This window comes from Brassica rapa, chromosome A09, assembly GCF_000309985.2.
Source record: "Brassica rapa cultivar Chiifu-401-42 chromosome A09, CAAS_Brap_v3.01, whole genome shotgun sequence".
Lineage (NCBI taxonomy): Eukaryota > Viridiplantae > Streptophyta > Magnoliopsida > Brassicales > Brassicaceae > Brassica > Brassica rapa.
In genome coordinates this window covers 535,726-555,342 of record NC_024803.2, presented here as the reverse complement: position 1 = coordinate 555,342, position 19,617 = coordinate 535,726, and the positions used below count along the sequence as shown (strand labels likewise).

At 36.1% G+C, this 19,617-nt stretch overlaps 5 protein-coding genes and 1 long non-coding RNA gene across 7 annotated transcripts; 1 reads left to right on the top strand and 5 right to left on the bottom strand.

Annotated features, from left to right (window-relative positions):
- Window positions 1-1,019: 1,019 nt before the first annotated feature.
- LOC103836854 lies at window positions 1,020-1,849 on the bottom strand. The gene is made up of 3 exons (XR_626829.3): window positions 1,511-1,849; window positions 1,336-1,409; window positions 1,020-1,249 (listed from the first exon to the last, which is right to left on the bottom strand). It is a non-coding gene; the product is annotated as an uncharacterized LOC103836854 (long non-coding RNA).
- LOC103836853 lies at window positions 1,303-2,746 on the top strand. Its single transcript, XM_009113150.3, has 2 exons — window positions 1,303-1,538; window positions 1,861-2,746. The coding sequence occupies exons 1-2, from the start codon at window positions 1,445-1,447 to the stop codon at window positions 2,514-2,516; spliced, it is 750 nt and encodes a 249-aa protein (XP_009111398.2). The 5' UTR covers window positions 1,303-1,444; the 3' UTR covers window positions 2,517-2,746.
- LOC103836852 (aluminum-activated malate transporter 10) lies at window positions 2,572-8,352 on the bottom strand. 2 transcript variants are annotated; one of them, XM_018654197.2, is made up of 6 exons: window positions 4,328-8,352; window positions 4,059-4,196; window positions 3,676-3,948; window positions 3,464-3,585; window positions 3,230-3,373; window positions 2,572-3,156 (listed from the first exon to the last, which is right to left on the bottom strand). In XM_018654197.2, exons 1-6 carry the CDS (start codon window positions 4,629-4,631, stop codon window positions 2,722-2,724), a joined length of 1,416 nt encoding a protein of 471 aa, XP_018509713.1. In that variant the 5' UTR covers window positions 4,632-8,352; the 3' UTR covers window positions 2,572-2,721. The 2 variants fall into 2 exon arrangements, with proteins under 2 accessions (XP_018509713.1, XP_033135171.1); XM_033279280.1 differs by having other exon boundaries at window positions 3,464-3,948.
- Window positions 8,353-8,611: 259 nt separating this feature from the next.
- On the bottom strand, window positions 8,612-12,635 carry LOC103836855 (dof zinc finger protein DOF4.1). Its single transcript, XM_009113152.3, has 2 exons — window positions 10,531-12,635; window positions 8,612-9,801 (listed from the first exon to the last, which is right to left on the bottom strand). The coding sequence occupies exon 2, from the start codon at window positions 9,767-9,769 to the stop codon at window positions 8,873-8,875; it is 897 nt and encodes a 298-aa protein (XP_009111400.1). The 5' UTR covers window positions 9,770-9,801; window positions 10,531-12,635; the 3' UTR covers window positions 8,612-8,872.
- Window positions 12,636-12,937: 302 nt separating this feature from the next.
- LOC103836856 (protein SET DOMAIN GROUP 41) lies at window positions 12,938-15,916 on the bottom strand. The gene is made up of 4 exons (XM_009113154.3): window positions 14,937-15,916; window positions 14,086-14,211; window positions 13,901-13,999; window positions 12,938-13,826 (listed from the first exon to the last, which is right to left on the bottom strand). The coding sequence occupies exons 1-4, from the start codon at window positions 15,585-15,587 to the stop codon at window positions 13,026-13,028; spliced, it is 1,677 nt and encodes a 558-aa protein (XP_009111402.1). The 5' UTR covers window positions 15,588-15,916; the 3' UTR covers window positions 12,938-13,025.
- A 157-nt stretch (window positions 15,917-16,073) lies between these two features.
- Window positions 16,074-17,809, bottom strand: LOC103836857 (uncharacterized protein At4g00950). The gene is made up of 2 exons (XM_009113155.3): window positions 16,634-17,809; window positions 16,074-16,408 (listed from the first exon to the last, which is right to left on the bottom strand). The coding sequence occupies exons 1-2, from the start codon at window positions 17,552-17,554 to the stop codon at window positions 16,346-16,348; spliced, it is 984 nt and encodes a 327-aa protein (XP_009111403.1). The 5' UTR covers window positions 17,555-17,809; the 3' UTR covers window positions 16,074-16,345.
- Between the last annotated feature and the right edge of the window lie 1,808 nt (window positions 17,810-19,617).

Genomic DNA, 19,617 nt, shown 5'->3' with positions numbered 1-19,617 from the left:
TATCAATTTTTGAAAGGTTACACTATTGTTTTTAAACAACTTATTACAGCAAGGAAACAAAAACAATCAACAACAACTCAAAGTAAAAAAAGCCTTAAGGAAGTGTTATACAAGAAAGATAAAAAGAAGTAGAGAAGAGGAGAAAGAAGAACTTTCCAGGTAAGAGAGGAGACGGTCACGCATCATACGGTCGAGAGAGGCAAGGATGACTGATGAAGGTGAGGAGACAGCAGTGAACACACGAGCATTACGCTCTTTCCACAGCAGGTAGATGGCTGACTGAAAATAGAGCTTGATGACTGGAGTAGCATGCGTATCTGCGTTGACGCGAGGTTGATTGATCCAGGCTGCAACAGAGTGTAGATCAGCCCGAGGAGAAATCCAAACTTCAGCAGCAAATCCAAACTTGTGCCAATATTTGTTGTTGATAGTGTTTATATTCTTTTCTAACATTAGTATCTATATTTTTTAGTAAACTGATCCAAAGAAATTAATTTGTGGAGCTAACCAAACGAGGATTATAGTATTTACTTTGGAAAAACTAATAGGTTGAATGATAGATGGCGTGCGTGCTTTTTCATATGAAAATCTGCACATATATTAAAATCATAAGATTTGAATCATAGAGAAAATATAGTGTATATGACTGAAGTTGGTCCATTCTGAAACTAAAGATGGCTAAAATTCTTCTTTGTCAAAATGCATAGATGTGAATCTTATATGAATAGAGTTCTCCATTGCTTATAACAGTGTAATAAACTCCGTGTGTAAAGGAGAAAAAATGTTATATAAGTGAAAACAAAAATTATGATTTTTTTTCTTGTGCCTATAGGCTCTTCGCAATTTGAAGAAGAAAGAACATATTGTGTGAAAATCTTTGGCTCGGTCAAATTTTATCCAGTTGTTTATAAAACTGTTGTTATCTGATTCATGTAATTTTTCAGTGTTGATTTAAAAGCCCAAAAAACTCATCTATACTGACTTTTTGATATTTTTTTCTGCGATTTGAATTTAAAAAGAGATAAAACTTTCGATAAGTTATGTAAACTCAGAACAAGTATTTAGCTTTAGAAAGCATTTACATGTTTCAAACTTATAATATATACATATATAATGTTTAAAATTATGCATATAAATCATTTAAACTGTATTCGCAAAAGCCTCGCTAGGGCGATTAAACACGCAAACTGTATTCGCAAAAGCCTCGCTAGGGCGATTAAACACGCATGCTACATTTACCATATTACCCCTGCAAGCAAGCAGTCATCATCAGTTCGTCAGTCACTAAAAGTTAACGCCGTCAAAATATTCCGTAACGGAGGTTGTTCAACTAACCTCCTGCTTCGTTTGATTTGATCGCCTAATCACAATCTCCGCCGCTGACGTCAGAATCTCCTCATCATCCTCCTCTACTCCAAAGCAAAGCAAAGGGACCAAGAAAACAATGAATCTGATTACGAATAAGGTTGACAGAGACGAGCTTAAACCTGGCGATCACATCTACACTTACCGAGCCGTCTTCGCCTACTCTCACCACGGTAATGAATCATCATCAAGAGTCATCCTCGATTTGGGTTCTTCTTAATTGGTGAAATTGACATCTCAATTGCGGTTATTAGCGTTACCTCTAGCCAAAGTTGTTGACTTTATGATCTTTTGTCTGCTAATTAGTGAAATTGACTCGATGTTGTGGTTATTAGGGTTTCCTCTTGCCAAAGTTATTGACTTTATGATAGCAAATTGCTTTTGTTGACATTTCAAACTTGTTTGCTTGTGAATTTTCCACATAGCCACCAAAGTTATTGACTTTAATGGTTGTGAATGAGACTGATCTTCAATCTTAGTGACTTTTGTCAACAGGTGTGTTTGTTGGTGGTTGTAAGCTGGTTCATTTCAAACCTGAGCAAAGCTTGAAAGCTTCTTCTTCTTCTTCTTCTTCTTCTTCTACAGCTTCTTCAGAGGTTAATAATGATTCTTCTTGCCCAACATACCCTGATTGTGGATTCAAACAACCAAACAGCGGAGTACTCCTCTCTTGCCTCGACTGTTTCCTCAAGAACGGCACTCTCTACCGTTTTACTTACGGTGTCAGCTCATCCATGTTCCTGACTAGACTCCGCGGCGGCACTTGCACTACAGCTCCTTCTGACCCTTTTCAAACAGTCGTCCACAGAGCAATGCACCTTCTCCAGAACGGGTTCGGCAACTACGACGTCTTCCAGAACAACTGCGAAGACTTTGCTCTCTACTGCAAGACGGGACTGCTCATTCTTGATAAGAACGGTGTTGGGAGAAGCGGTCAGGCCAGCTCCATTCTCGGCGCTCCTTTGGCTGCGCTCCTCTCTTCGCCTCTCACGTTGTTGATTCCGAATCCTGTTGGTGTGGCAACGGTCACTGCTGGGATGTATTGTATGAGCAGGTATGCTACTGATATTGGTGTTAGAACCGATGTGATCAAGGTTCCTGTTGAGGATTTGGCACTCAACCTCGGTATTAAAACCCTCAAGAAATGGTGAAGGCTTTTGAGTCTTGCGTTTCCAAGTGAACATAGATTCTATCATGTATATAAGACTATGGTGACAATGTTTTTAGCTATGATCTTTTTTTTAAGATGAAGTTCCATAACTTGCTTTTTGGCCTTAAACAACCATATCCTAAAAGGCTTGTATATATACATGAAAACTTGGTTTAAGATCTTCATGTAGTGTAATTGAAAGTGATTTAAGAACTTAGTGGTGGTTGGTTAGTGTTGTTGTCTTCAGTTTTCTTTTTTGAATCTTGTTTGAAATCTGCAAGATTTGCGAGTACAACCACTGCTTCCACAGTTGTTTGAATCCTAGCTGCGATTTCGATTAACAAGGAAACCAAAGTGGCAACTGGAAGTACTTCATGTAGGCTCATCGGTATGGTTCTGTCTTCACCTTCATCAGATGGGACTTCTTCTTCTTCTTCAGGTTTGTTGGTTTGGATTGGGATAGTTTTTAAGGTCTCTTGAAGCTCTTGTACTGCTGAGTTCATATCAAACACTAGAAAATCCATCTTTGAAGATCTTCTAGTGTTCTTCAAGATATCCGCTAATTCTCTCAAGATTTTTGAAGAAGCTGCGGTGAGTTTCATACAAGTTTCTCTGAAATGCTTCTTGACTTGGTCTGGTACCTGATGAAAAGCAGAAGACACTAGTTTTAGTTTCACAGCGTCTGAACTATGATAACACATGTGAAAGGGTTACCTCCGTTTCATAGTTCATGCAGATACTAAGATTCTCCAGGCAATAAGCACATCTGCACATAGCAGCCCCTATCTTTACATATTGTTGCCATGGATGCCTGAAGTTAAAGCTTCCATGTGCAGGTTCCCATCTGGCCAGATTCGCCTTAAGAGATTTAAAAAAATAGCCATAAGTAACTGCAAATCAGTAAGGTAAAAACTTTACATCATCACCCAAAATAATATGTGAAGTTACCATTGCTTCCTCTATTCCCTTAGAGTTTAGTACACATTTGAATCCTTGAACCTTCAAGTTAGTTTCATCTTCATTCTCATTCGTCGAGACGTCTCTCTTCTTGAAGTACTCTGCCACACAGCCTGCAGTTTTAATGATAATAATCAGCGCGGATATATAGCTAATATGAGAGAACCTTGCGTGACAAGTTTTATAACTTTTTATACCCTTACCATCTAATGAATCGGCAAGTTTGACAAAATTACATTGAACAAGACGGTGCAGCTGAGTTCCTGACCATATGGGACATATGAAGATAGTAATGATAATGCATATAGTTGTTCCAACTGCAATGGTTGACACTCTTTGCTGAGCCATATCAACCAGCTTATCTACTCGGTAACCCCCTACTGAGACAAGGCTGAATGTGAGGATAAAGATCATTGCTCCATAGTCGAATCTGGATTTGAATGACGGCACAAACCGCGAGTAAGTAGCTGTGAAAGCTGCAAGAATCAAACCCCACAAAAGAAAATTTAATAAAGATTGTTTCTTTTTTTGGTTACTTGCAAGTGAAGAAAGATAAATCCTTAATTTTTAGGGTTTTGACCATTACCAAAGAGAAAAACAGAGGATCCAATCACAAAAATCTCAGCTTCTCCTGATTTAGTTGCAACCCAATGAACAGCAATGCCTAGTGATCCAGCTAATATAGTTGCCACCACTCTGTTCACACATTTGGAGAATGTTGCTCCTGTTGTACATGGAGGAGATACATATACATATAGGTCAACATAGTTTCATATAGAAGAAAGTTGAAAACCATAAAGTTTTTGACCAAGAAAAGAAAAAGAAAACCATTGAGTTAAGGTTTGGTTTACTTACCAACATTGGACTCAAAGACGACAACAACGGTCATGATAGCCCACATAGCATTTCCTCCAACTCCATCATACAAAGATCTCATGTAATAGAAGATACAGACTAATGAAAGTGCAAGTCCTACTTTGAGACAGTGAACCACTTTGGCCGGATCATCTGCCCCAATCCTCCAAGTCTTCATTATCAACCCTTTTAGCCAAAGAAAGATCCTTTCACTAGGTCCTGACTTAGGAACTAGTCTCTTTGTTGTCTCATTGTCAACACTTATCCTCCACTCTAGCTTCCCTGGTTCTACTTTTGATGCCATGTAACTATACCTGAGAACCCGAATTTTAAACTTTAAACTAAATAGGGTGGAATGAATATGTTTCGTTTGCTGAGCAATGCAATTTGGGGCGTTACATATATATAAATTATAAGGGTGGCAGATAGTTAACGTTCAATGTTCTTGAAATCATTTTTAGTAGTGAAATAATAATATTCGTTATCTATTTATTTATGTCATTAATCACTCTCTCCACTTGGATATGGAGTGGCCTAATTATAAAGTTGCAGAGTCGTCATCGCACTTGTACGTAACTACGTACTGACGTTGACACCTTCGTACATAATAGTACATTTAAATGTCACAAGCTATAAGAAGTTTCAATTCATAAAATTTGCACATATAAAAGATAGTCGAAGAGTTTATGTATCAAAACCCTGACTACCTCACTTGTACTCAGTGTTATCATAGTCACATACACGCATATATTAAATAAATTAGTGGAATGAAATTAAATTACTATAACATGCATGCACTAGCCACTAATAAAGTGATATCAAAGATACGTGTGCGTGTTTGTGTTTATTGCATGCGTACTACATACACGATTTCGCATCAAGTAAACACATGAAAAGTGGATGGGATGGTCCTACGCAAATAAAGCTTTTCGCATATTCCTTTTGGTTAATTCACCGTGTATCACGAAACTAATTTAATAATTTGTCTTATTTTTGTTTCTTCTTTCATGCAATGAAGCTCGACTTGAATTTACTATTACATGCACTATAACTGATGTCAAAGATACTATATGCAAGTGGTACGTTTTGACTTACAGCAGTACCTTTAATTTAATAATATTGTATATAACAAGTTACAATCCTTGGGTGTGGTACATATATATCAAACCAAATAGAGGGAAAAGATGACATAACCTAACTTTATTTTAGGTCAAATTAAATAGACCCAATTCAATTGTTTGGTTCCTTATCAAAATATTATCTTGCCCTAAGTGGACGTACTTAAAATATATTATCACTTATCAAGATTTTTATTTAATTTTTATATAGTTATTATTTGTATTGTCTAAACTTAACCGAAGAATACAAAGAAGAAAATATCGGCTACTTCGGGTTGCTCTATTGGGTCTTGTGAAACTATTTGTGAAGTGCTCTTCAGTTTATTACCTTTTGTTGGCGATGCGACAAGAAGACTAAAAGAGCGGTTAATTAACTCCTTTTCTTTTGTTGACAAAAAAAAAACTCCTTTCTTTTGTCTTATCGAATTTGTTTATACATATATCGATCGTGTTGGGATTAGGTCATGAATGAAATATTTCTTTTAAAAGATCTAATTGGTATATCCGCCAAAAATAATCTAAATCATTGCCATGCAAATCTTACTTGATTTAAGACTCTGCAGGATTTATTTTGAGTATCCAAAACTAGCACCGAGTAATATAGTTTGTTTGTTTGTTAAAATGTAAGTGAATGAACGTTGAAGTTTTATAGAGTGTGATTAACAAAAAGTAAAACATCTAGATTTGATTTCATAATAAAAATTTAAAAACATAGAAGCAAAAATAATCAAAACGCCATTGATGCATATCTCTTCAGGTGGTGAATAATCATAATGCCGTACGCAACGCTCGAGCATTTTCCATGACGGGTTTTGAGTTCCTAATGTCAGAACTTTATGCTCTCTTGAAAATCTCTTCCATTCCTTAACCGTGTCATGCACAATACTTTGAACTGTTTATCAATCGGATCATAATCAAACATACTCCACACATCAAGTCTCCTCGTCTTCACTTTGGGAAAATGCAAGACTTGTCTGGTGGTAGGGTTACATATCACCAGAAATGTTTTATGTCCATGCATGGTTTGGTATGTATTAGTACATATCGCTATTGACTTCAACGGCAGCCTCAAGAAGATATCGATTATGAGATATATTGTGATAGGCAATGAGGAGCTTTCTCTTCCATTATCTGAGGCTTTCGATCGAGAGTTGCGTATTCGGGTAATGGATTGACAAATCGTTGTTCTTCTGCTGCGTTTTCATGGTGGAGAGCTTAAAACTCTAGAGAGACGACGCGACGAACCAGCCAGTGCCACTGCCCTTTCAAAGGTAATTGTGAAGTAATGGTTTGAGAGGAAGGCCATAAAGCCCAAACCTGAGGCCCGTAATGAGCAGATTCGTGACATCCCATCCATCCCATGATCAACAGAATCAAATGCCCACTTATTTTCGAAAATCCCATTTGAGCCAAGTCAGGGGGAAAGGACCTTTGGCTACTCTTACTACCATCGTGACAAAAAAAAAAGCTACGCTTACTACCTTAGTAGCACCATTACTAATATTTATGCATGATTTTGTGTTATTAGTTAAGTAACTTAGGTCCATGCATCTTTTAACACCATCCTTTTCGTGGAGATATATATGAATCCTACTGTTGGTGGCAGATCAGTATACTTTGACATTATTCATGTAAATGGTACAACTTACAATCACTAAATAAGTACGAAGGTGGTTGTAGGTTTCGTATTATGCATTTTAATTAGTTATATTCAGTGTAAAAAAGATGTTAGGCATTAAGTGGATAGTAATCTTATACTCTCTCCGTTTTTTTATATATGACGTTTTAGAAGAATTTTTTTGTTTCAAATTATTTGACGTTTTCAATTTTCTATGTAAAATGTATTACTAATTAATGTTAGATAACCAATGATATTATAGTTTCTATTTTATTATTGGTTAAATTATAGTTAGGTAAACAATTAATAATGTTTTTGTTTAGAAATTAAATGTTTCTTAATCTATGTGCACAATCCTAAAACGTCATATATAAAAAAAACGGAGGGAGTAACAGTTAGCGTCTAAAATGCTTAATTTGAGGTATAGACTATTATTTAGACATATAGATTATTGATAAAGACATAGACTATTATAAGACAATTTAAGCATTTTCAAGATTTGAACAAAAAAAAAAAGCATTTTCAAGATGAACTTATATATTAATATATATATATATATATATATATATATATATATATCATAATTTTCAACTTCAAATTCAGACTGATACCACTTAAACTAACAAAATGATCAATATTTCCACTTTCCAGGATTTTTTTGACTAATATTTCCAGGATTTTATCTAGGGAAATTTGACCCTGTAACAAAAAAAAAAACTATATTTCATCATCTAACCATATAACCCTCTCTCTCTTCATTTCCCTTCCTATCTCTCTCTACCTTCTTACTACAAAACTAATATTTTTCCCATTATAGTCATCTAGCAAATTAACCCTTTTATCTATTAGTGTTTCTATTTGGTAAAAAAAAGCAAAGACAAAAAAAAAATGCAAAGACAGAAGTCATCGTCGGTCTTCTCATGAGAATAAAAACAAATAAAAATAGAATCTCAGTGGGTATTTGAGAAAACGATTTGTGATTGGAATAGTCTTTAGTTGGAGCAGGTATATTGTCGTGTATGTGTTTTCATTACAAAAATAATAATATAATAAGAATACTATGTTATATTTGTGAATAGAATAGTGTTATAAACTTATAATACGCATACTATGTCACATCTGTGAATGGAATAGTGTTATGTTAATTTGTTGTCACAGTGTGTTGTATTCAATACGCAATTCCCTTCATGGACAATTTGGGTCTCCTTAGTTTCCAAATTAGACTTTGCTTTCGAGATTAGGTCTCACATAAGTCCCTAAACACATAATCGTAGGATCTGAAAACTAAATAGTATAGAAATAAACATTTCACAATATATATCTAAATATATCCAAATCTGTTCACGTTCTTAAAATTACTATTGTAAAGAAAGTTTACCACCATAAAAACTACAAAACCCAAGTTTTGAGTAAGTAGTATTGATGATTATTATGAAATTCACATGCAAATAAAAATGAAACCTAACTGATATAGACTAATCAATTCATCATTAATTCGTTTTAAATTAAAAAGAACATAAAATTAACATTGGTCATATAAAGTTTGGATTTGATAGAAGAGACCATATTTATAAAATTATGGATTAGACATATATATGTTTTTCAAGGTTCAAGAGAAGCAAACTAAAACCCAATAAGACAAAGAAAATGAACAGAAGAATTTTTAAAAAGCAGAAAGAAGAATCATCATGCTCCTCCCAAGGCGACTCTTCCGGGTCTGAAAACTCCAAAATCTAATCACATATTTTTGCTCGAAACTATTTGTTTTTGTCTTTATTGTCTTTTTCCTTTTGACAATATTCTTCAATATCACCATGTTGGTCCACCACTATCACCACCTAGGATGATTCCACTCCATAGCTCATTGCTTGAACCACTTTCTCTCTTCTTATTACCATCATCGTGTCTCTCATGGTCATGATGATGTTCATCACGATCTCCATATGGAAACATCAACTTACTTCCTCCTCCATTAACAAGGAAGTTATTCTGATTATTGGAGTCGACCTTGTTACTATCTAATGAAAACCCAATATCGGTCTTGTTGTGGTCATGACCATAATCTTGACGAAATTGAATCATTCCCATGGGAGCTGAGAAAAGACAGTTTTGCCCTCCTGACATAGCTTGATCCGTGAAGTGACCATAGTGCCCTTGAGCTCTTTCTTGCATAGTAGGATAGGAAAAGGAGAGGCTGAGGTCATTATTATTTTGATGGGTACTCTTGCTAGGGTTTGATGATGTTGATGTTGATGATGATGATGTGAAGGCAAAAGGAGGGTTGAGATCCGGGAGATTCTTGGCCGGAGAAGAAGAGGAGGAATTAGGTTGTAGTAATGGAAGCTTCTTGTTCTTTCTAGAACCACCGCCTACGGGGACGTTACGGAGAGAGCCACCTTCAGTCCAGTATCTCCGACAAGACTTACATAAGTACCTAGGCTGTGCTAAGCTGTAGTTGTTGTAGTAACAGAACTTGGTGTTGCTTGAGTTGCATCTTGGACAATTTCTTGGTTCTTGTGGCCTACTGGTCATCGTCGTCATCATCTTCTTTTCAGCATCCATTATCATTGTTGTTGAATCCACTGTTGTTGTTGTTCTTGGTGGTGGTGTGGTGATGATGGTGTTGTAGGAATTATTGTTAGTAATAGTCATTTGATGATGTTGGTATTGATCATGATCATGATGAGTATAGTGATGATGGTCCATGTTGTGTGCTTCACTTATAATTTATACAATCCCTGTTAGACATATGATCAATCCATGTGATAACATAAAAGCATGATCATAAAGTGGAACCTATCACAAGTAGCACACATAATTTTTTAACTTATCAAAAAAACATGTATAGTAACAAAAATATGAACCAAATATACACATATATATATATATATATATATATATATATAAACGATGTAGATTAAATCAATAGAGGATCTCAGAGAGTGGGAACAAACGATCGCAAAAGTGGAATCTATCACAAGCACATACAATAAATATATATTTTTTAAACTTATTGAAATAACATAGTAACAAGTATATGAACCAAAAAAACTATATAGAGAGAAATATTCATGTAACTATGTAATATATATAAAACGATGTAGGTTAAATCAATAGAGGATCTGAGAGTGGTAACAAACGATCACTTTCTAAACGTATGATCGAGCAAGAAAAGTGCTACAAGACCAATAGAAGGAACCATATACTTTTTCAATATATAGTCTCCAGATCAACTAATTAAAAGGTATTAGGGAGCTGATCTCTAAAAAGCCAGACATCCTTTTTAAAAAGGAACAAAAATTCAAAGAAATTAGAAGGTGGAATATAAACCTTTGAAAAGTCGAAAAAGAAAACCCTAATAAACACATCAACTAAAAAGCAAAAAAAAAGTTAAAAAGAAAAGAAAAGAGAAAGTAATTGCAGAAGATACAAGGAGATGGAGAAAAAGGGGAAGAAGATGAACTGACCTGATAAGTTCAAAGAGATGATGACTTAGAGAGAGAATGTTTTTGAGGCTAAAGTTTACAAGTTTTGGGTTTCACTTTTATGGCCATCTTAGTGGTGTGTTTGTTTTGACTTGTCTTTTTCTTCTCCTTTTTTTTAAAGTAGTTGATTAACTAGCATCATACATTGGTTTTCATTTGCAGCAAAAAAAAAAAATAATAATAATAGAGGGAATACATCTAACTAGTAATTCACTATATAAATTAGGCCTATTTAGCTCAATATCAAAATTCAGCGTGGTAATTGCAGATCTATGCAAACTTTTTAATAATTTGAGAACCTTGTCATTTAATGCATCACTTTTCGATTTTGTCCTCGAGACCACACGTGATTGAATAATACAAGTAACCTGCAACCGGCAATTATGACTATTTATCAGTTTTATTTTTGAACCTATTGAAAAAGTAAACAAGTGTACAAAATCGGTTATATTTTTCCAAATTGGTGAGAGAAGAGTTGTAAGATATTTCTAGAGAGGAGAAGTGAAGAGAAGAGGAGAAGATATTTTCGGTGGATAAGATATTTTTGAAGAGGAGAAACCGTAGTTGTCTATATATAAAAACCGGGTACAACTAATAGAAACCGGATTTGAGTATATACATAAAAACCGCGTACAAAGTATAGAAACTGGATTCGAGTATAATTGTCTGAATACTATTTTTGTCGACTTACAGGAACTTCGTTAGGTGATCTCGGTGGAGATGAGTAATGGCTGAGATTTGCCAATATGTTTTCTCTTATCTTACGATTCTCGTACTCACCTACTCCCTAGGTTGTTTGGAGGAACCGGGAATTGAATCTGAAACTTTTTTTTTCATTGGGAGAAAAAAAATCAAAAGCAAAAGTGAAAGAAAAGAAAAAAACTTTGCTTGAAGAAAACATAAGAAACAGAACACATGTTCGTTATTACACACATGAAAGAAACGACAAAGGTTGTTGTAATAAGGAGAGAAAAGAGACCAATTTTAATGGCGGTGACTCGGAATCCACATGATTTGAGGATGAGACCGATGCTACTTGCCGTACTCGTACTCACCTACTCCCGTAGGTTGTTTGGAGGAACTGAGAATTGAGACCGATTCGGGGAATAATATTATTACAGATCCCTTTGGTTCTTTTGCATAAAAGAGAAAGAAAGTCTTGATTCTTTGCATTATTGACACTTTTTGTGTGCAACCGTCTGTTTTAAGTAATCACGTCTGACGTGTAACAGGTAATGTACTTTGCTTTTCGTATGGAAACAAGGACTGTCTTGGTATTACCTAAAAAAGTACAGTGTCTTATCCATCTACCTAATTACCTCCTATATTTTTGCTATCTAGTGCAAATCCCCTATAAATTATGTGACATAACAATCAAAAATGACCTTCAACTAATTATTAATAAAATATTAATTATACAAATACGTAAAACCTATCATAAATTCTGCAAAGTTCTGTGGGATAAAATACGTAAAACCTAACATAAATTTTGCAAAGTTTTGTGGCATGATAGGAAGTCGCTGATCTGGAAAAATTTATAGCCGGGGGACACTACCATAGAAATTGAATTAGCTGGGGGCATTATCATAGAATTTGAGTTAGTTAAAAAACATTATCATAAAATTGGTTAAAGAAAACAAAAAATGAATCTGGGGCACATGACCCAATGGCCGTTGCTACAAACGTATGTCCGCCACTGTCCACATATGTATATATGTCTTTGCACATTTTAATGCACATTCTTAATGCATCATGGTCGATATTTCTATGAGTTTTGTGCTGAAATCTACCCAAAATCAACCACAAGGATTCTAATTTTATAGTTGTTGATAGGGTTTTTAAGATGACTCATTTCATACCATGTGACAAAATTAATGATGTCACACAAACAGCTAATCTATTCTTTAGAGAGGTAGTTCGCCTACATGGAATATCCAAAACCATTGTTTCTAACTGACTGTGACACCAAAGTTTGTAAGTCACTTTTGGAAAATATTGTGGAAAAATTTGGAACCAAACTACTCTTTCCACCACTTGCCATCTTCAGATTGATTACCAAAACAAGGTAGAGAACTTATATCACTCCCACAATGTACACTAGCATAAAAAAGTTCCCTGAAGGTAGACTTTGTTACGAAGTTTTCACCAAACATAAGGACCTTTTCTCCAATTTACCATTTCAGATAACAAAACGTCGTTAACTCCAGTGGCAATTTTATCTATTCTGTAACCGGAAGAAGAGTAGAATTGTAGAAACGGTAAGAAATTATAGATAAGAGCTCTTTTGTCTTTTTCACCGCCCAAAATATCATAGTAGTCAAAAATGACTTTTCTTGATATATAACTTGACATAAGTGTAAATTTCCCTAGTCTTTTAACAGTTTTCCTGTGAGTAAACATTTCCTTGAATCAAATTAATTAACAAATGACATGAAACAATACAAAAAATACATTATCCTCAATATCAAAGCTATAGATTAAGACACCGAATGTGACTTCCGACCGTAACATAAATCAGTCAGAAGGTCTGCATAAAGTAAGCAATGAAAAGAGAGTAGGAGAATGCTTACCCTTTGGTCTACACTCTTCGATTCTTCTCTCTTGCAATGGTTCCCCGTAAAGCTGAAATCAATTGAACTCTTAAAGTTCTGCAGGTAAGGGCAACCGCGAATGAGGAAACTCCATGTGACTTGTGAGCTGTCACTGTCAGTGACTGCACACTTGAGAATCTGGTTAAAATTTTCTTTGATTTCTCCATGGTTTTCAACAAGCATAAGACATTTGCTGCATTTGACATCATCATCATCATATTCTCCAGAAGACTCCATCAGAAACTTGGAGGCAAGCTCCAACAAGGACTCTCCAGCTCTTGTCCAGAAATTTGCAGCAGAAATAGCAAAAGAAAGTTCTGCCGAGACGAGATGGTGAGAGACACCTGCGAGGAAGAGAGAGTAAGCTGCACCTATCCTGCTCATCTCAAAAGCCCTCCCAAAGTCATCAGTTTCAGAATCAATCGAACGGATTCTGTAAGCAGAAGCCAGAGTAATGTAGGCATGCAGAGCGGCATGGTGACTTGGATGTAACCGCAGTGAAGAAGAATCCAGAATGCCGTGATGGAGAACACCCTCAATCTTCTCACAACATGTCGCAGGATCAATGTCGTCTGATAGAAAATCATCTATGGCTTTATTGATGTGACTGGTCATCTTTCCCACCGTGGCGGCTCCATCATGATGACCAACGGTTGTTAGTTCATCATGATCCAAGGCAACAACTCCCTGGAATGGATAGCATGAGAGTATGGCAACTACACCAAATAACAAATGATATAAGAGTAATTTTTTCTACATACCTCTAGAATAGAGTCCACATAAGCGGGAGGTGATGCTGCACATCTTCCACAGTTACAAATAAATCGATATTTGGACCACAAATCTGACTGTCTCAATCCCTAATTATAAGAAGGGAACCAACTTTTTTTTAGATACAAGGGATTCCTCAAAAAGAAGATGAGGAATTCAACTCGGGAAAACAAACCGTTGGTTGCAGTAAGTCGATGTATGATACAGTAATCTCTTCACCACTCTTGATCCTCTTGATGCTTCTAACAATTACCTTTGGTCCATATCTCACTGTACCTTCGTAATTGCTGCTAAAATGTTCCTTGGAAGAAGCAACAATTTGGATGATGTAAGAAAAAAAATGAGAAATGTAATCAGAAGTCATTAGCTCAATGGAAGAGATCCCAGTTCGAAATGACCGCTGGGATGAAACAAATATTACATTCTATAGTTTCAGGTTAGAGATATTAAGGACTTCGACCCCAAACATTCTGACTAGGTATGCTATTATTAACCGAACCGAACCTGCCGAACCGAGCTAACCGAGTACCAAACAGATAACCAAAAATTTGTTTAGTTGCCAAACTGAACCGAACCTTCAAACCGAACTAACCAAAAACCATACCGAAATTAACTGAAAATTAATTTTATTCAATTCAAACAGAAAATTTAATTAAACTAACCGCAGAACCAAAAACTTTCATAATTTTTTTTGAAACCCAACTAACGAACGAGTTTTTTCGTGAGATTTTAGACCGACCACCGACCGAACTAAGACCGTTGGAGTTAGATGTTGCTCCAATGATACTCTATTTTAGAGTAAAAAAATAGAGTGATGAACAAAAAAATAAAAAAAATTATTCTATATATAGTGTAAAAAATAGGTTTACAAGTAGAAAACAGAGTACTATTGAAGTATTTTTAATCTAAACTCTAACAGACCCGAACTAACCGACCAAACTAACCGAACTAAGAGGAGAAACCGAACCCGCAGGCCTGAGTCCTGGTATTAAAAAAAAGAGAGAAATGTATGCATGTTAAGAGAACCTTGTCTGTGTTGGTGATGCGAGGAAGAGTTTCCTGAAACGACGACGTTGTGGTGCTGTGAGGAGGAGGAGAGATCACGAAACGGTAACAAGCGTTTGGAGAGCAGCTGTGGTTGATCCACGAGAATCGCGAGCCATAAACTGCGATCCCTATAGCAACTCCGGCTCTATCTTGCACCTCCACGGCGTTCGTTAGCACGGCGCATATAGCCGCTTCCTCCAACACGGTGTTTCCCCGGTCAGACCTCAGAACGGCGGAGATGAAACTGGCGGCGCGTCGGATAGCGACGGAGAAGGAAGAATCGGCCATGAGGCGGCGGTGGTTGGTGAGAAGGCCGCCGAACCGGTGCGGCAAAGAGGCGGCGGCGGAGGAGGAGGAGATGGAGTTGAGGAGACGGAGAGCTGCTCGAATGTCGGAGGTTGAGAGAATCGGGGATAGGTCCGGAGGAGAGACGGTGGGGGAATCGTCGACGAGGGAGCAAGCGGCGGAGCAGTAGAGAGAGTGCGGCGGAGTAGGGGGGAGGAGGGAGAAGCAGGATGAGCAGTGAGAGGAGAGGAAGGAGTCGTAGAGAGAGAAGGTGAGAGGAGAGAGCGGCGGAGATAGATCAACGCCGATGCCAACGTCTTCCGCCGATATTGTCTTTGTCTCCATCTCCGGTGATGCCACTCTGTTCGGAATTTTATTTTATTTTTTTTTTCCGGGAAAACGACTTGTTTCACCACCAAACGGGCCCTAAATGGGCCACATGTTTAAGCCTTCCCAATTTTAATGGGATACCCGATAACGAGAACTGGCATTTTATTCTTAACCGGAATTGATTCTTACTGATTTCGGTTTACTTATTTTTTTTCTTTACCGGCCACAAGAACATTTTACATCAAATGTCAAGTAAGTTTATATAAGTCTTTCTTTAGTCTAAAGCTAACTTGGCTATTTTATCTTCTACATTAACTACCTCTCTAACATGCTGAAATGAGTATGAACACCTATCTGACCGATCCTATCTTGACAATATCATGGAGTGGTTATATTTTTTCTACACCGAAACATCATCTCTGTCATCTTAGCCCATACTAAGATCATGATATTGTCATCTATATGTGAATATATTATATATATCCCTTGGACACATAATCATATAATAAATTAATACATATCGCAAGACTTCTCTGTTTCCCTTTACAAAAATTCCAAAAAACATTTAAACCATCACAAACACAACAACAACAACGACAAGCGTGAAAAAGCTGGGCTTCACACTTGTTTCATGGTAATGTCATTTTCTTGAAATTTTTGAAAAAAAAACTAAATCATAAACCAAAAGGTTGGAGGGAACTTGTGGAAATCAGATGGGCTTTTCTCTTTTTGCACGGTATTTAATCTTTCAAAATCTTTGATAGAGTAGATACTTAACCAGTAGTCTTCTTGTTCTTCCATGGAACCACTTGCTTTAGTCCTGCATACACATTGGTCTGATCCAAACATATAACGTTAGTCACTAATATATTCTACACTTTATGATACAATGAATATACATGCACACAGAGCTCTCAATCATAGCTTTTCAAGAATCTTTACTAAAAAAATCTAATAATACTAATTTTATAAGATCTAGTTTACTTCATCCTGCAGAATTTGTAAACATTTCTGTGACTTCACATATGGTTTGTGAGGCATAACATATACAGTGGACTTACCCAGAAGTGAGACTTTGAAGAAGAAGGTGGTGTAGACAGAGTAGAGAAGCTCCCTGTTCTGCTAATGTTTGCAATATTCACTTCACAAAACCTGCTGCTTTGGCTGCAAGTAATACCACCACCATCACCATAGCCAAACCTTTTGTCTTCTCCTTCTTCCACCTCTTTTTTTCCGGATTCACTCTCTCTGTCCACTGAAGATGGAAACACATAACTACCTCTACCAAACTCTGTTTTTCTTTTCAATGCACTTCTCCTACTAAACCCAAAAAACCCTAGTCCCCTTCTCTTCTTCACAAGAGCCAAAGAGCCACCACTACTCATGTTCTCCTGCTTGGTATCCTCATCAACATCATCTAAATCACCATACATGTCACTCCTGAAAGACCCATAACAGTCACCACCACCTTTCACCATCATCCTAAAGGAAGGTGAATCCAACCTTCTTGATCTTGTCATGCTGTAAGGTCCATCAAAGACAGTGATGGGCGAGTTCAGTTTGGTGAGTGATCCTCCATCCTTTTCAAGGGAGTGTAGCCTTGGTGGCAGCTCCAAGGACTTGTGGGTTTGAGGAGAAGATGGAGAATAAGAAGTTAATGGTGATGAAGAGGATGATGAAGATGAAGAAGAGTGTTGCTTGGGCTTGCCAGGCTCTTCTTCCCAGCTAAAGGGGACAGAAGCTGCTATGGAACTGTGAATGGGTGATGACATAGAGTGGCTGTGACTGTTTGGTTTAATTGGTAACACCGGTAGTTTCATTGCTGCCAAGTTCTCTTGTTGCTCTGATTCTTTTTCAGCTGCCATGGTTCTATGTGGAAGTTGAATCTCTCTCTCTCTCTCTCTCTTTGTTCTCGTCTCTTCTCTTCTCAGAGGTGTGTGTGTGTCTTTTATATCTACAAGTGTTTTATGCTGTGTCTTCATTTGAGGGGTTTTCTCCCTATTTCTAGTGTTTCGTGTAGATTTGGGAGTCAGTGATCTGTACAGTAAAAGGACAAGAAAAAGAGAATATTTAATTCAAAACCAACTTTGGTATTTTCAAATTTAAAGACTAAAGATTAGGACAATATGTCTATTTATCACAAAGATGCAAGGTGAAAGCCAAAAAAAAAAAAAAAACAAAAAAAACATGATAAACAACAAATGTCTACAATATTTCAACTTCTACACGTCTCATCTTATCTTATTACACTACTGGTTTTACATGTCTAGTATGTAGTTTACTTATGTGGTATTTTAACTGATTGAAAAGTATTCAAATTTAAATCAATTTACATACAAAAGAGAAAGTTATCTATAAAACTGTCTTCGTTCAACACAAGGAAAATAAGAAGAAAGAAAAGTCTCCGGAAAGTGATAGATATGTTAAGCTTTAGCAAAAGTCTCTGGGTATGGATGTTTTGCTCAGCCTTTAATTCAAAATCAGGCGTGGCAAAGAAACAACATAACATGTTATACCGATAAAGAAAAGAAAAGGGAACCAACACAAAGACCTAACAAAAGAGACTGAACAAACAGGAGCCACTTGGACCTTGCTATAGAGCTCGATCACCTTTCATTAATCGAATATTCAATTCAATGTTCGTTCGCCCCCAAGTTTTTAAAAACTAATATAGATGCCCCAAATTCTATTTAAAAATATTTATTAGTAGTATTTATCTCGAAATGTTTATAATCTCTTAAATTTTTTGAGCCGGCCCTACATATATATTTCTATCAAAACTTTAACATAGAAAATTCTCGGTATAATAATTTATAGCCAACATTCAACAAAAAATGTTTGAGATTTTAACTTACTAATAAACAAAGGATATGTATTTTGGAATTAGTTAAATGTCAATGTAGTTGACTTATCTCTGAAGCAAGTGAATGATGAAGGCCTTGGGAAACATTTAGGACAATCCAGATGAAAAGTATTTTTGAAAATTACTTATCAATATCAAAATGAGTAAACCGTTTTGACCTTTTCAAGCAAAACAAGCGAAAAATAAAGTAGACAAGCCCTTTATCAAAAAAAAAATAAAAAAAAATAAAATAAAGTAGACTACTGACAAGTGACGATAAGGGTAGGTGTCAAGAGCTCCATCGTCATAATGAAATGATTTGATATCACATAAGCAAGTAGTTATGAAGTGGGGTAATTTTCGGAGTCAATTTGCAATCTCCAAGCTGGCTATAACTAATTTAGACATTATTGCTGTATTGCACACATCCAGGACTGCACACATCAAAGAGGACACCGAACGTAGCAAAAGTAACGGGTGACAAATAAACTATGCTACTTTTAATTACCATGAGAATCTCCACAGAAAAAAAATATAGATAATGATGCATATGACATTGTGACAAATTGATGAAAGTAAAAAACACAAAAGTGTTTATGAAAAAATTATATTAGATTCTCATGAAAATAATGTTACAAGTTGCATAGTTTATATTGAGAATAAATCAAACTAATTTCCTAAACTAATATGGAATAGTATATAATAGATAATGATAAACTTCATATTCTAATATATTGATGTATATCTTAATATTAACTATTGGATTGGATCGATCTTCTAGATCTCCCAATACCCTCCCTCAAGCTCATACGTTATAACACGTATGAGATCGAACAATCTTCAAATTAGGTGGTAGAAGTAGCTCATGCACTAATTGTTGCGGAAGCTTGATGAATGTCCCATAGCTTGCGATTTTGCAAGCAGAGATAGATGATCTGAGTTTTGGTTCGAATGTTTGTTTTATCCATCCTACAACGGTAGGATGAATCGGCTGCCGGTAGATTGTCGTCAAGAAATCTGAATCTTCGTGAGCTAATAGCCATATGAAAGTTGATGAATGAATTTGAATTGTTGAATGAATTTTCCTTGTTTCAAATCGAGAAACAAAGGAATAGAGAATAAGTTTGATGATTTGCGATTTTGCAAAGACACCAAGACTATGATTGAATAAAAATCTTCTTCTTCAAGTCGTGAATAAAGAAG